The sequence below is a fragment of the Hyphopichia burtonii genome (genome assembly GCF_001661395.1).
Source record: "Hyphopichia burtonii NRRL Y-1933 unplaced genomic scaffold HYPBUscaffold_9, whole genome shotgun sequence".
In the NCBI taxonomy this organism is placed as follows: domain Eukaryota; kingdom Fungi; phylum Ascomycota; class Pichiomycetes; order Serinales; family Debaryomycetaceae; genus Hyphopichia; species Hyphopichia burtonii.
The window spans coordinates 288482-303071 of record NW_017963736.1 but is presented as its reverse complement, the minus strand read 5'-3'; the positions used below and the strand labels follow the sequence as shown (position 1 = coordinate 303071).

The following is a 14590-nucleotide window of genomic DNA, read 5'->3' as shown; positions in this document are numbered from 1 at the left end:
ATATAAAAAGCTGCCTATTTTGAAAAGCAGCATCATCCATCTGAACACACTTATGGAATTGCTTTCGTAGGTTGTGAATAGATTAGCTGCGTCAAGGAGCTTTGTCAAAATTTTTTCAGAAACATCGTTTAAAGCATCCATAGATGAGACCTCAAAAGACTGATTTGTTAGTTGTGGAGAGTAATTAATCTTTAAATTAATAAAATTTTGTAGTTCGCTGTACTGATCAGAAAATTGGAAAGTTGCATTGAGGGCACTTTCATATCTTTCGAGATGGCTATTCTTAATCATCAAAGTAATGTCACACCCACATAGCCAAACAACGAAATCAGGAAAAAGAGAATATCTTGGTAAATTTATATTCACTGTTTTCAATGAATTATCAATTTCAAGAATGGAATCCCATTTGGCTAGAACCCAATCCTGTATTTTCTCTGGTAAGGTGTTTCTGTTTGTAGAATTTATTTCTTTGTAAACTTTGTCAATTGAAAACCAAAACCTAAAGCTTGAATCACAGATTTGATGAGGTCCGTTGATTTCTGCCAAGTCAATAATGTTATCCAATTGGCTCATGATTGACTCTTCTATAATTTTATTTGAGCAGACTTCGCCATAGTATAAAATAATTAAATAATATAAATCACAAGCAGTCGATCCCATCAGTTTGTGCTTGATCAAAGGTAAAGTTATTTTGAGTAGTTGATATAGTCTTCTTAGCTGGTAATGGGAATCGAGCTTTGTATTATTTAAGGCAAGATTATTTATCAAACAGAAAGACGAATGTAAACTCCAAAATGTGAGGTTACTATTATCGAAAGAACTCAAGATATTTTTGAAAATGATATCTTTGTCGAATTTTGCTAAGGTCTCAGGAGTATCGAGTTGGAATCCAAATGTTGAATTAAGAAGAGTTGATTCGTTGACATTGAGGACTGAACTCTCTCCATCGGAAGCTGGAGGGTTGCTTAAAATTTGTTCGGGTAGGGTCTCTTGCTCTTGGGTCTCTGGATTCAAACTTTCCACATCTTCTAAGAAAAACATCAAAATCTTCATTCCAATTTCTTGAATTTTCTCGTCTGCTTTGTGAATGATTAGAGAATTTAAAAATTCAAGGGAATTATTAGAGTCGTATAAAGAATCACCAATATGTCCTAGTTTTTGCCTTTTGCTTTTTTGAAAGCTTGTGAATTGATTCGGAGGTTGGCCTAATATATTAGTAGTGTTTACCCTTGAAGTATCTTTTAGTTCCATAATCGATAACTTTAAGGTGTAGTAGGACTGAATTAATTTGGCAATACCAAGATGCAAGAGCCAAGGTTTTGGATTAGAAGAAGTATCCGATATTAAAAAAAGGGACCTCAATTGAAACCAACTATTCTTTCCGGAATGTAGGGCCAAACCAATTTCGGTTTGATTTAAGTAAAATTCTGGCGAACTAAGCTTACTCAATAAATGTAGAATTAGTACACCAGTGTTATAAAGAATGACTTCACGGTCTTCTTCATTCAAGGCAGAGTCTGCATCTAAATTATCTTCTTCTTCGGGATCTGACCTCACAGATAGGTCATTTGAATCTATATCGTCTGACGGGACTACCGTGTTTTTTTTTGATTCGCCACCAATTTGATTTGGGAGCTTATGTAGACTGATATAATTCAGCACTGATTCTAAATTAAGAAAGATGAGAAATTGGGTCTGTAAAGAATCGAATTGACTTTGGTTAAATTGAATGAATACTTTAATAACTTGTTGGATTAACTGATTGATGAATCTGGCATCTTGATTTGATGAAACAATTAAGAGTTTATTGATAATTTTTAGCACGGTAATAAGAATATTTGTTTCCTTTTTATTATATATTTGAAAAGTTTTCTTGATCAAAGGTAGCAATTTGAAATAATTTTCGTTTTTCAATAAATGTAAGTTAGATACGTTACGAGTAGCTTCAGTTAAATATTGAATACATTGAAAGCATTTGAATAGAAACTTATCATTTTGACCGGATAAAATGTTATTCATTGAGGTGCTTAGACAAAGATTGGTTATCTTTATCAAGAAATTATAGATTCTAATCCAATTATCATAATGAAGGTGTTCTCTTACTAAATTTTCATCAAGGCAGATATTGATTATCGAGATAAAGTCAAACGCACAAGGGTCTAGAAAAGCTGATTCAAAATCGATGAAAAAGCAATCAATTGTGCTGTTTATAAGATTAAGATAGTTTTTATATTTCAATTTTATCGAGGTCGAATCGGGGTATTTTTGATCATGGAATCTATTTGCATCATTATTACATTTTTCAATCAAGCTTACTAGGAAATTGGACGATTTGAAAAGCCTCGTCTCGACTGGATTTGATTTATTATTTCTATAAAGGCCAGCTTCTATTTCAATTAGTTTATAAATGGAGGTTGTTATAAGATTGAATTGTTTTAAAGTTAGCTTGAGTTTTTGAGTAGGGAGATTTTCTAATAACGTCAACGCGTCATTTCTTTCCTTTGTCTTCGAGGATTGTAAAAAATTGACAATTTTATTGATGTCAAAGGTTGACATCCTTCGAAATTGAGCTATATCAATCAAAACTTGTGATCTTAACCTTGGATCATCAAATTCTACAGTACGGGAAAAATTTTCGTGTACCGCACTCTATTTTGATAACGTTAATCCAGCTCAAAGGGTTCTTGGAGCACAACAATTGGACTGAAAAGTCAGATTCAAACCGTAAATCATAGTTTGGTATTAGCATTTCTTGCGGTTATGTGTTTGCTTTACTTGTTATTGAATAGGTGTCTGTTACATTGGAAAGTTGCAGATTCGCCTCACATTTTCAACTTCAAACTAACCAGAGCTGTTTGCATCAAAGTCAGGTCCGAAATCAACCAGTATTTCAACAGTGATGATGACAGTGCCACAATCTTCATCCGCTTCTGATACTCTTCTGCTAAGATTGGAGCTACCCTAGTCTCTTATCCATTGCGAAGTCTCAATTCAGTAATTTTTTTCTCTTTTCGTTTGCAGCCATTAAGCTCTGCTTTGAAAAGAATATAAGGGTCAGAACAGCGCATAGTGGAAGGACTAGTTGCAATCGTGGTAACCGCCCCCCATGACCCAAGCACTTCAAGTGACTCTTGCGAAGAAAGAGCTTGTGTTCACCCCATCCTTTGATCCTCCAATGTACTCGGAGTCCTGTTACTGCAACTCCTGCTACTATCTCATGCACAAACCAAAAATAATGAGCCATGCATTCCTTCTCGGTATCTTGTTTCCTCCCTTATGGCTATACAACTTTTTTATTCTTGGTTACGGAGTGATTTGGTTGGGTTGGAATGAAAAACACAACAGAAACCAATACCACGAGCAGATTCGCAAGGTCACCATAACAAGGTTCTGGTACACGCTTGCAGCAGCAGTGGTATACTCTGTTTTACTGGCTTTATATATCTACAGTGTACTTGTATAATTTTTCACTATTTCCAATAGATTTTTCAACAATTTTGCAGTTTTAATGTATTTATTTGCAAACAAAGGCTTGAGTTTGCAGCGATTCGTCCCTTTTTCGCATTGACTCTGGAATACGCGGAGGAGGTAACCGAGTCAGCTTATGGGGCAACCTCCCTGCATCCGAGTCAGAATCCTTTGCTATAAAACAACTCCATTATCCACTATCTATTGAATTGGGGGGACTATTGCCGACCAACCAACCATGTTAACATTCAAGAGATTTTCATCCCATGCCACATTAAGTAAGACCCCATTACACTCCAGTCATATCAAATATGGGGGGAAATTGGTGCCATACGCTGGATACGAAATGCCGGTATTGTATAAGGGACTTAGTCACATCGAATCCCATAATTGGGTTAGAAATAATTGTGGCTTATTTGATGTAAGTCATATGTTACAACATCAAATTCAAGGTAAGGAATCGGTTGATTTATTGCAGAAAATCACTCCAATTGATTTATCAAGACTAGCACCCTATAGTTCGAGTTTATCAGTATTGCTTAATGAAAATGGAGGGGTTATCGATGATTGTATTATAACCAAACATGCTGATGATAAATATTATATGGTGACTAATGCCGGGTGTCGTGAAAAAGATGTTGCATTTATAACAAAGGAATTATCAAATTTCAATAACGTTAAACATGAAACATTTGAAGGTACCTTATTAGCAATTCAAGGTCCCAAAGCATATCAGATTTTGCAACAATACACTAAAGCCAATTTGAAGGCGATTTTCTTTGGTCAAACTCAATTCATTAACTTACTAGATATCGATTCCGATATTCATTTATCTAGAACTGGGTACACTGGGGAAGATGGGTTTGAACTTTCAATTCCTTCCTCCAATGACAAGGAAACCCAACAAGCCCGAGAATTCTTTGAAAGATTAATCGAAGAGTCCCCAGATACCGTGCAACCAATTGGTTTGGCTGCTAGAGACTCCTTGAGATTAGAAGCTGGAATGTGTCTCTACGGTAATGAGTTAACTGAAGAAATCACCCCGGTCCAAGCCTCTTTATCCTGGTTGATCCCTCAATCCAGAAGAGACGCTTCCACCACAAAATTCAATGGTAGTGATAAGATCTTATCCCAATTGAACGATAAAAAATCGGTCCGTACTCGTAGAATTGGCCTCACTTCAAAAGGTCCTTCTCCAAGAACCGGTAATGCAATCTACGATAAAGACGGTAAGGAACAAATTGGCTACATCACCTCCGGTAGTCCATCCCCAAGCATTGGGGGAAACGTAGCCCAGGCTTATATCGATAAGAAGGCCAAAATCGGCTCGGACGTCAAGGTTGAAATAAGAGGTAAGTTAAGAGACGGCGTGGTGACTAAATTACCTTTTGTACCAAGCAACTTCTATAAACCAAACTAGCCTCCCGATATAATATATATAGATATATATAATACAATAATGATACGGTTACTATTTTTGCAGTTATCCCCGGTGTACGGGTCTACACACCCCAATACGCGTAAAGTACTCTGAGTTTCACACGCCCCCCTTACGGCCTTTTCCCCCATAATAAAATGGTGTTTTGTAACTGAACAACACTATAAGCAACCCAATCACGGTTTCATCAATCACGATTCTAAATTAGAGTACATAAGGGTATCCATAACGACTAACGATTGCAACCGAGTTATTGCGAGCGTCACCCACTATTCCATCCACGCTTCACGTATACTGCCATACATTTTAGAAGAGAATTCACGTTTAAAATAAAAACATCACGTCTGTTAATAAAAAATTTGAGAAAAACATCACGTCTTTATTAACTTTGCAAAAGGGAGAAGCCTTAAAATTTAGAAAAAGAAAAGGATTGAATATAAAGGAAGCATTATCCTTTGAGGCTTTATTTTCCCCGTCACTTCTTTTCATAGTTAACACTAGATCTTTCATCATGTCTTCACCAACCAGACGAGTATTATCACCTAGTAAAAACCATAACATTTCAAGAACTCCTCTTAAGCTGAAGAAAAACTCTCCCTTCAATACCAGCTCACCAATTAAGATTCCAAAATTAAACAATTCTAATATTTTAACCCCAGTTAAGAAGAATCCAGCTAAAAAACCAAGATTAGGGTTCACCATATTTGAAGATAAACCCAAACCGGCTTCTGCCTATTCAAATACAGCTAAATCCCCAAGTCCTTCCAAATCAAATAAAACCGACCATAATGACCAGGAGAATATTCTTCAGCCAAAACCTCTCAACTTGAAACAACAAAGTTTCCCCAAAAGAGTACCACTTAAACCGCTTAGTACCAATGAGTTCCCAGGGTTTTTGAAAACAATTGAGTCAGACCCTGCTTTGTCTCGCTCAATTCAATTAACTGAACCTTACGTGCCTCAAAATTACAAAAGTACTACTTCGACAAACTTACACCATTTCAACTCCTTACCAAGTTTTGTCACTCCTCCTAGAAAGAACTTGGTCCACAATGACAAGTTCTTGTTCAAGTCAGAATTTCTCGATGATAAAGAAAATGATGATGACTTATTAGAAAGACATCTTATTGCTAAACATAAAAATTTAGTAAGAAGACATAAAAGAGCCATGTCTGTTGGTAAAAACGACGCTAAGGCACCCTTGGTTAAAAAGAATACCTTTTCAATCTTATCTAATTAGCTTCTTTGTCTTTTTTGCATTTTGTTTTCATTTCTTTCATTTCTTTTGGTTATATCGTTCGCTTCTGCTAATTTTTTCGTTTCATTCTTTCACTATATATTAATACCCTTACTTTCCTTGAAATTCACTTCTCTTCACTTGATGATACCCTCCTCCCTGTTCCTCTAATTTGCATGATACCCTTTGTAATATTGCTGTAAATTAGTTTAATACATAAAAATGATATAATACCCTGATGTACGGAGGTCTACTTTTTCAATATTGAAAATTTTTTTTTCTTTTTAGTGAGGAAAGCCGTCGAACAAGTTAAGTACAGATACTCCAACAGGTGTAAACGGCCCAATTAATCCATAATAATGTCGTCTTCGATTCCGCAGGCTTTCAAGAGCTTGCATATCACATCTGCAGAGTCGAAATCTGATCACGAACACATATTTGAAGTGTCATACGAATACTTATCTAAGATCAAGAACTTTGAAGATGTTAAATCTTTCCATAATTGTATTGTTGCTTTAATAAACATGGATAAATATCATAAAGCTAACATTTTATTGAAAGAAGTTCCAAAAGAAGTCTCTGATCAATTACCTGTTGAAAAAATTTACATTTATTATAAGTTAGGGTTATCTTCAAAGTTAAATGAAGTATATGAAAATTTATCAAATGATATTAATGAAATTGAATTAAGAGCCATAAAACATATTTTGGCTCAACATTCTTATCAAAAAGGTGATATTTTCAAAGCTTTATCGTTATATCATGAATTAATCACTAATAATCAAAAAATTGATAATGAATTAGATTTAGCATGTAATGAAAGAGCAGTTATTAGTCAAATCACAAATCATGATAAATTTAATGAAACTTCCAAAATTTTATCCACCATTACTGATGAAAACAGTTATGATTTATTATTCAATAACTCATTGATTGAATTATCTAAAGGTAATTTAGAAAAATCATTGGAACTTTTAAATATTGCTACTGATAAATGCACTTCAGCAAATATTGATTCAGATCCACAAGAGATATTAATGGAATTAGCTCCAATGAAGTTAACAATTGCATATATTTATCAATTACAGGGTAATATTTCAAGAGCAAAATCAATGTTAGATGATGATGAATTAAAAAATGTAAATGATTTAATGATTAATTTGATTATTAAAAATAATTATCATTCATTAAATAAATCATCAGAAATTAATTTGATTCATCGTGATTTAGACTACCAATATAATTTACATCACTTGGAACAAAAATTAATCAAATCACAACATCAAACTTTATTACAGAATCATTTATTATTATCTTACCAATCAAGTACAATTAGTAAAAATTCATCCTATTTATCTAATGCTTCTATTGAAAAATATTTGAAAAGCTTCCCTGGAGATTTCACTCCAATAATTTATAAAGTCTTATTAGCTTTACAAATTGATATTAATGATTTAATCAATATTGATTATAATAAAGCCATTAGTAGGAAACTATTCAAATATATTTCAAACAAAGTGGAAAATGACGATTTGAAAATTACTGCTGCATTTTTATTAAATTCAGTTAACTCGAAAAGTGGCCATTATGATCAATCAATCTACGTTTTTGAGAAAATGACTAATGAATTAATTAATGAATCAAGATTAATCCCAAGTGTTATTGGTAGTTTAATAAACTTATACGAAACTTTAAACCATTCAAGTAAGTTGAATCAATTGATCTTGTCATTAATTGAAAAGTTTGAATCGATCCCCCAAAATGAAATCTTTGATAACTTTGATTTGTATAATCTTATCAAAGTTATCGGATTCAAATTAATCAATTTGAATGACGAGGAAAATGCTAACAAAGTTTTCCAAATTTTAAAATCAACCGGTAAAGAAGATTTGCTTATCGATAGTATTTCATCTAAAGATTCTTCTAAGTTATTGCCAGTAAATAGTTTAGCTTCCTCAACTGATGTTGAAACTTTACTTGAGACTAATATCGACTCATTGATCACCAAACCAACCACATCAAAATCTATACCAGTTTCAAAAACTGATAAGGAAAAACCAAATAAAATTTCTAAGAAAACCAAAAAACCAAAATTTTCAAAACACAAATTTTATAAACCTGATTCTGAATTTAATCCAGAAAAAGAATTAGATAGTGAAAGATGGTTACCTTTGAAAGTCAGGTCTTACTACAAGCCTTCCAAAAAGGATAAGAAAAGATCAGGTGGTCATCAAGGAATCGTTGATAATTCACAATCACAACCCCAACCCCAATCTTCTTCCGCTAGTAAGAGTAATGCAAACAAAAAGAAGAAGAAGAAGGGTAAAAAGTAAATTGCTTTAACTCCAGCTTCACAAAATAAATAAATAATATAAATAAATTGTACACTTATCTAATACTTCAAATCTGTAATAGTCCAATCCTATCATCGCCTCTGCTTACTAGACCAAATATCTACAGTTTTAACAGCCAATCGATGTCAAAAACCGTTGATTATCAAAGAGGAATTAGAGAAAAGAGAATTCCGCTAATTCGCGAACAGTACACGACTTGCCTTCCTCATTTGGTATGTCCTGGCGGATTTTAATCAAATGCCCTTCCTGTCATTTTATGATCAATTCGAAATATAAAGGATTTGGGGATATATATAGTTTAGATTTCTCTTGCAAGTCTAAAGATTAACCTTCTTTGAATAATTTGTTCTATATAGCCGGCATCTCAGTATTTGGAGATTAATCTAACTTGCCAGTTTTTTTGCTGCTAAACTTAATAAGGAGACCTTACTTTTTATCTTTAGGTTAATATTACACCTTAATCGGCTCTGTACTATTACTTTTAAATAAACTAAGGAATAATTATGATTATTAGATTAAGTTACCAATATAAATACGTTATCAGCTTTTAAATATTATCTCAATTAGATTGTGATTTAAATATTTGTTCTCTTATCTCATAAAATTATTAAAAATGTCTACTTCAACTTCTTCAACTTCAAAAGTTTCTTCTTCAGATGATGATTCTTCTAAATTACCCCGATCAAGTCAAACCGGATCTCTTGGTTCAAACATTAAAATTTTGAATTATGAAGATTCTCCCAAGGCTGCCATTACTTTGCTTAAAGCTTTTGATAATGACTCTTTGGCCAAATTACTTGTAAGTGATTTGAATGATCATCAACTGAAAAGAGACTTTGAGTTAGCTCTTTATGAAGCTTATGTCAGGCAACATATTTCAAAAGGTTTATGTCTAGGTATTAATGAATCCGATGATGAATTTGAAACTGTTGCAGTTTGGTCATGTCCTGATTCTGTAGAAAGAGGTCTTGAATCTTTTTCAACTTTAATGGAATCAGGTTATGGCAAAGTTTGGAATTTAGGTTGTGAAGGCTCTCGCAATAAAGTTTTCAATGGACTATTACCATTATTAGAACATACAAATGAACGTATTGTTACAACTGATCCAAGGTTTAAAGGTAAAGGGGTGTATACTTTGGTCTATGTTGGTTCAACTGCTAATGCCCGTGGTAAAGGTAATGCAAGAAAAATGTTTGATTACATGTTTCAAAATTATATCGATTTGCCCGATACGAGTAACATTACTTATTTAGAAAGTTCAAGTGTTTCAAATATTCCAATTTATGAAAAATTTGGATTCAAATTTTATGAAGATATCGTTCTTGGTGACAAAGTTGATGAAAATTCCATTGAAGGTGAAGACTACGCAGTTATGAATATCATGATTAGGGATACTTTGGGCCATGATTGGACAAAAGATGATGATATCTCTGTTGCCAAATTGTAAACTTTTATGCTTATCCTATTTTTCTATAGTTGTGTTTTCTTTCTCTTATCTATGAATAAACAAATTTATATTATTTACACGATTGTATATATTAAGTAAAAGTTTAAGCTGAAAAAACCCATAACCAGGAAAATGAAATGAAGAAGTAATATGTACAAGTATAACTTGACTAATCAAACACGAAAATAAAGATTATGCAGAATAAAAGACAACGAAAAGAATAAATTATTCATCCAACGATAAAACACTTCTTTGAGATGGTAATGTTTTACCTTCAAACTCCTTTTTAGCTTGAGCTCTTAGTTTAGCTTCTTGAGATTTAGTTAAAGGTTTAACAACTTCATCAGGTGCAACAAAGGTAAACTTACCAAAACCAAATTCACGATCAGTCATTTTGTTCAAAACATACAATTGTGATCTAACATAACCAACCAATGCTTCAATATGTCTCATATCAGCATTTGGATCACCATTAAACACATTTCTCCACAAGGCACTAGCCAAAGTAATATCGTCAGTTAATAACCCTTCATCGTAAGATAAAACAGATCCCAATAATTGTTTATGGTACTCTTTAAGATAACCTTCGATAATTCTATTAGAATTGATATTCAATTCTTCGGCCATTCTCAATTCCATATCTTTAAAAATTCTATCAACCAACTTTTGTTGATAATTTCTACCGTATTTAAAAGGCATGGCCCTCATTCTAACCGATAAAATCCAGTAATGTAAAGCAGTAATTTGAAACCATTGAGAAAATGATTGAGGTAAAGCAAGAGTTTCGTAATAAAATCTAGCAGTTGGACTGAGTGGCTCATTAGGATAGTACATCCCTTGCTTTTTACATTCACCAAAATAGTGAGAGCCTGCAACTGGTCCAGCTCTTGATCTATCCATATCAATACCAAACAATTTGATGATTCCTTGACCAATATTTTGTTTCCAAGATGATAATTGGAAACTTGGATCATTTTCCATTTTATGATCCGATTTGAAAGGCGACTTTTTCTTAGCAAGTCTTGGGTTGATCTTCAAGTCTTGTTTAATTTTAGGAAGGGTAGATTCTTCAGCTAATGCATTTGGTGCTGTGATTTCTTCTTGTCTTTGATCTAGTATATCGTTTTGAGAGCGCTGTATGTTTCTGATAGAACTGGTGGAGAAACTCTTATAACCGAGAGTTTCACAACCATTCCCAAGTAATCTCACCACATTTTTAGTAAGCATCTTGACTGTTGTTGTACTTTTTTTTGTCAAAGAAAGAGGTTGGTTTAGTTTTAACTTGTCTTTGAAAAACGGGAAAAAAGCTAGATGATTAGCTTTGCGCTACTTCCCAATGGACGATACTGAAAAAAAATGCGATGGTGCTCAAATTTACATGTTGGCCGTTTTACAGGTTTAGCTTTTTTGGATAGAATACTGCAAAACTACCGTTTATATATTTAAAATGCCAGCTAAACCGAAGATAATCTTGATGCTGCTAGTGGTGGTAAGTAACACAGGGCTGGAATGATCTTGCAAGAGATTGAATGGATATAGCGAAGAGGAGAAAAGAGAGGAACTGGCAGCTGTTGTCTAACTTCAATGAGGTTAGATCCAAATAGGCTTCAGAAGGAGCAAAGACGGACATTCCAGATCATGAAAGATTATGTGAAGATGGCAATTTTGAATGCGAGTAATCCTACAAGGCTTGAACTAAGAAATTATTTGTATTTTAAAAGTCTACGTTTCTATATGGAAAGGGCTTTAAGAGCAACTGGAATTTGATTTCTGGCTTCTTCTTCGGAAGTCAAAACTTCTTTGCCATATACATTATAAGAATTGTAACCCCAACCGTTCCCCACGTAAAACAAGTCTCTATTGTAAGGAGTTAATTCGTAACCTTCACGTAATCGGTAAACAAGATCGGGATTAGATATGAAGTACCTAGAGAAACCGACTAAAGTGCGTCCATCATCGACATCTTCTAGCACTTTCTTGAAATCCGGCGCGTCGTAAGTATAGTTCCCAGCACGTAATAAAACCCCTTTCCAGATCTTACTGATGAAGTCATTATCACCAGCTTGATCTTCTTTCTTAACATCCATGATACCGGAAACTCTTGGTTCAACCAAAGAAATGTAAGCGAGTTCTTTACCGTTATTAGCACGTTTCTGTAATTCACCAATAAGGTATCCAAAGGTGGCATACGGGTGTACGTCCTCTTCAGCACCTTTCATACCTTGGAAAGTAGCCCATGGAGAAAATCTGATGGCTAATTTGGAGGCTCCGACAACTTCAGATAAGTGATCGATTAATTCCAATAAGAATCTAGCTCTGTTTTCAATGGAACCACCGTATTTATCGGTTCTCTTGTTGCTTGATGGAAGCAAGAAAGTGTCCAAAAAGTAACCATGAGCAGAGTGGAGTTCTATGTAATCGAACCCAGCAGCAATGGAGTTTTTAGCAGCTATAGTATAATCTTCGTGAATCAATTTCTCAAGGTATTCGGTGCTTGGAGATTCAATCTTAACATTCTGATACGGAATCAGTTTCTCGTGCTCTTTTAAATAAATTTCAGAAGGTCCAATGAGAGGAACTCCGTGGGCTGCACTGAATTCAGGGTCTCCTACTCGGCCAAGGCCCCACAATTGGATAGAAGTAAACGATTTGTTGGCGTGGACCTTATCGTTGATTTGTTTCCATGCTTGAACCTGTTCTTCACTATAAATACCCGGAACACCAGGACAGCCACCTAATTTAACCCCGGGGAAAGTACCCTCAGTGACCAATAACGTACCAGGGTATCTTGATCTCTCTTCATAATACGCTTCTTGCAATTGGGATGGTATATTATCTCCAGCAGCTCTTACTCTGGTAGTTGGTGGGAAAAAAATTCGATGAGCCAATTCGTTATCACCGACCTTGATCGGTGAGAAAACTTTAGTATCCTTAAGAGCAGAAACCTTGACCATTGTTCAATACTGGTTCGAACCTCCATAAGTCACCCTCAACCGTTTGACTTCAGGTATTTATACTCTTTGTCCCTCTCCACTGTGATGAGTAATCACCAGAACATTGAGTTGATGGCTCTGAAACAGCTCCGACAAGTTTCCCCTTTTGCTGATATCCGGTCCAAGAATTTGGTTCAGATAACAGGCCTTGCGAAATATGCAAAACAATTGAATACATTGATAACCATTCAATAGATAGTATCGGTTATTCTGCATAATTGATAAACTCTCGTTAATGCTTTCCAATATTGAAACAAGTGAAACAAATCAAACAATTGAAACGCGTCTCTTGATGATGAGTCATTGGAAAACAGCACTCCGTAAAGCCAATATAAGAAAATGAGAATATTAACATTCTTCTTGTGGCTGCTAACGATTAACAGCCGTGTTACAAAAAGATGAAATTGGAAATAGTTACGCCCCCAAAGAGTAATTGAAAATAGTTACGCCCCCAAAGAGTAATTGGAAATAGTTACGTTCCCAAAGAGTAATCCGGTCATGAAATTTACGTGTTTCTATGGAACTTTAGTGTAACATAAGAAGCTAAGTTGTTCTTCGAAATTAATTGAAAGACGATCTCGTAAGTGTAGGTTGACGGCACGTGCCGGTCTTTCGACTTTCATTGAAGACGTGGTATCCCTGGCTTGATCTTTCTCAGATCAAGTTATACCACCTTGCTCTCAAAACAGCTCCAATTAGGGCTTCCATTCTACCAATTTATGAGAGAAACACCCTCCAAAGCATCGGGGATCAAGCGGGTCAGCGAGCTACTAATCCAATCTTATAAGCCGTGGAGCGTCTTCTTCCTGAGGCATGCTACAACTTTCAAAATCGCAATCGAGACAGAAAAGATGATTTGCATAGGTTCTAATATTAGTGAGAAATATGTCTCAAGGTCAAAATTTCTGTCATCGCCAATTGACCTTTTCATATATGGCTGCGAAATAAACACAATAAGAAAATCATATGGGCCCTTTCACAAAGAATACAAGTTGAGCTTCTACGGGTGCTGGTCTAAGGGTTTTTACAGAAACTAATGCAACGTCAAATATATATATAATTAATCACTATCTAATAATATCTATACTTTAAGAGATTTAAGAGCTTCTGGAAGGTGTTTTCTAGCTTCTTCTTCAGCAATTTGGAGTTCTTTACCGTAAACAGTGTAAGTGTTGTAACCCCAGTTACTGTTAAGATAGAAAGTTTCTCTATCATAAGGAGTCAAATCATGACCTTCATGCAATTTGAAAACAAGATCAGGGTTGGAGATGTAATATCTGGAGAAACCAACTAAAGTACGTTCATCGTCGACATCGCTTAATAATTGGTTGAATTCGGGAGCATCATACGAATAGTTACCAGCACGTAATAAAACACCTTTCCAAATCTTCTTGATGAATTCATTGTCACCAGCTTGATCTTCTTTTTTAACATCCATGATACCGGAAACTCTTGGTTCGACTAAAGAAATGTAAGCGAGTTCTTTGCCGTTATTAGCACGTTTTTGTAATTCACCTACAACATAACTGAAAGTTGCGTATGGATGAATTTCTTCTTTAGCACCTTTCATACCTTGGAAAGTAGCCCATGGAGAAAATCTGATGGCTAATTTGGAGGCTCCGACAACTTCAGATAAGTGATCGATTAATTCCA

General features: G+C 34.7%; 7 protein-coding genes across 7 annotated transcripts in view; 4 read left to right on the top strand and 3 right to left on the bottom strand.

Moving 5' to 3' along the window:
• The first annotated feature begins 3689 nt into the window (after window positions 1-3689).
• On the top strand, window positions 3690-4936 carry GCV1 (glycine decarboxylase subunit T). Its single transcript, XM_020221952.1, has one exon. The coding sequence runs from the start codon at window positions 3707-3709 to the stop codon at window positions 4886-4888; it is 1182 nt and encodes a 393-aa protein (XP_020073968.1). The 5' UTR covers window positions 3690-3706; the 3' UTR covers window positions 4889-4936.
• Window positions 4937-5091: 155 nt separating this feature from the next.
• Window positions 5092-6146, top strand: HYPBUDRAFT_168903 (uncharacterized protein; the record flags this gene model as incomplete). The annotated part of the gene is made up of 1 exon (XM_020222825.1): window positions 5092-6146. The coding sequence occupies exon 1, from the start codon at window positions 5418-5420 to the stop codon at window positions 6144-6146; it is 729 nt and encodes a 242-aa protein (XP_020073967.1). The 5' UTR covers window positions 5092-5417.
• Window positions 6147-6502: 356 nt separating this feature from the next.
• HYPBUDRAFT_130086 (signal recognition particle subunit) lies at window positions 6503-8529 on the top strand (the record flags this gene model as incomplete). The annotated part of the gene is made up of 1 exon (XM_020219415.1): window positions 6503-8529. The coding sequence occupies one exon, from the start codon at window positions 6503-6505 to the stop codon at window positions 8474-8476; it is 1974 nt and encodes a 657-aa protein (XP_020073966.1). The 3' UTR covers window positions 8477-8529.
• Window positions 8530-9110: 581 nt separating this feature from the next.
• On the top strand, window positions 9111-9944 carry HYPBUDRAFT_8362 (uncharacterized protein; the record flags this gene model as incomplete). The annotated part of the gene is made up of 1 exon (XM_020223727.1): window positions 9111-9944. The coding sequence occupies one exon, from the start codon at window positions 9111-9113 to the stop codon at window positions 9942-9944; it is 834 nt and encodes a 277-aa protein (XP_020073965.1).
• A 198-nt stretch (window positions 9945-10142) lies between these two features.
• On the bottom strand, window positions 10143-11220 carry HYPBUDRAFT_154199 (uncharacterized protein). Its single transcript, XM_020221951.1, has one exon. The coding sequence runs from the start codon at window positions 11169-11171 to the stop codon at window positions 10170-10172; it is 1002 nt and encodes a 333-aa protein (XP_020073964.1). The 5' UTR covers window positions 11172-11220; the 3' UTR covers window positions 10143-10169.
• Window positions 11221-11662: 442 nt separating this feature from the next.
• On the bottom strand, window positions 11663-13132 carry HYPBUDRAFT_154198 (alkene reductase). Its single transcript, XM_020221950.1, has one exon. It carries the CDS (start codon window positions 12896-12898, stop codon window positions 11675-11677), a length of 1224 nt encoding a protein of 407 aa, XP_020073963.1. The 5' UTR covers window positions 12899-13132; the 3' UTR covers window positions 11663-11674.
• An 886-nt stretch (window positions 13133-14018) lies between these two features.
• The window catches only part of HYPBUDRAFT_150826 (NADH:flavin oxidoreductase/NADH oxidase), a gene marked incomplete at both ends in the record, with an annotated part of 1277 nt that continues 705 nt past the window's right edge, over window positions 14019-14590 (bottom strand). The window contains one exon of the mRNA XM_020220309.1: window positions 14019-14554. Coding sequence (XP_020073962.1) covers window positions 14019-14554 — 536 coding nt within the window. The remainder of the gene's footprint in view (window positions 14555-14590) is intronic.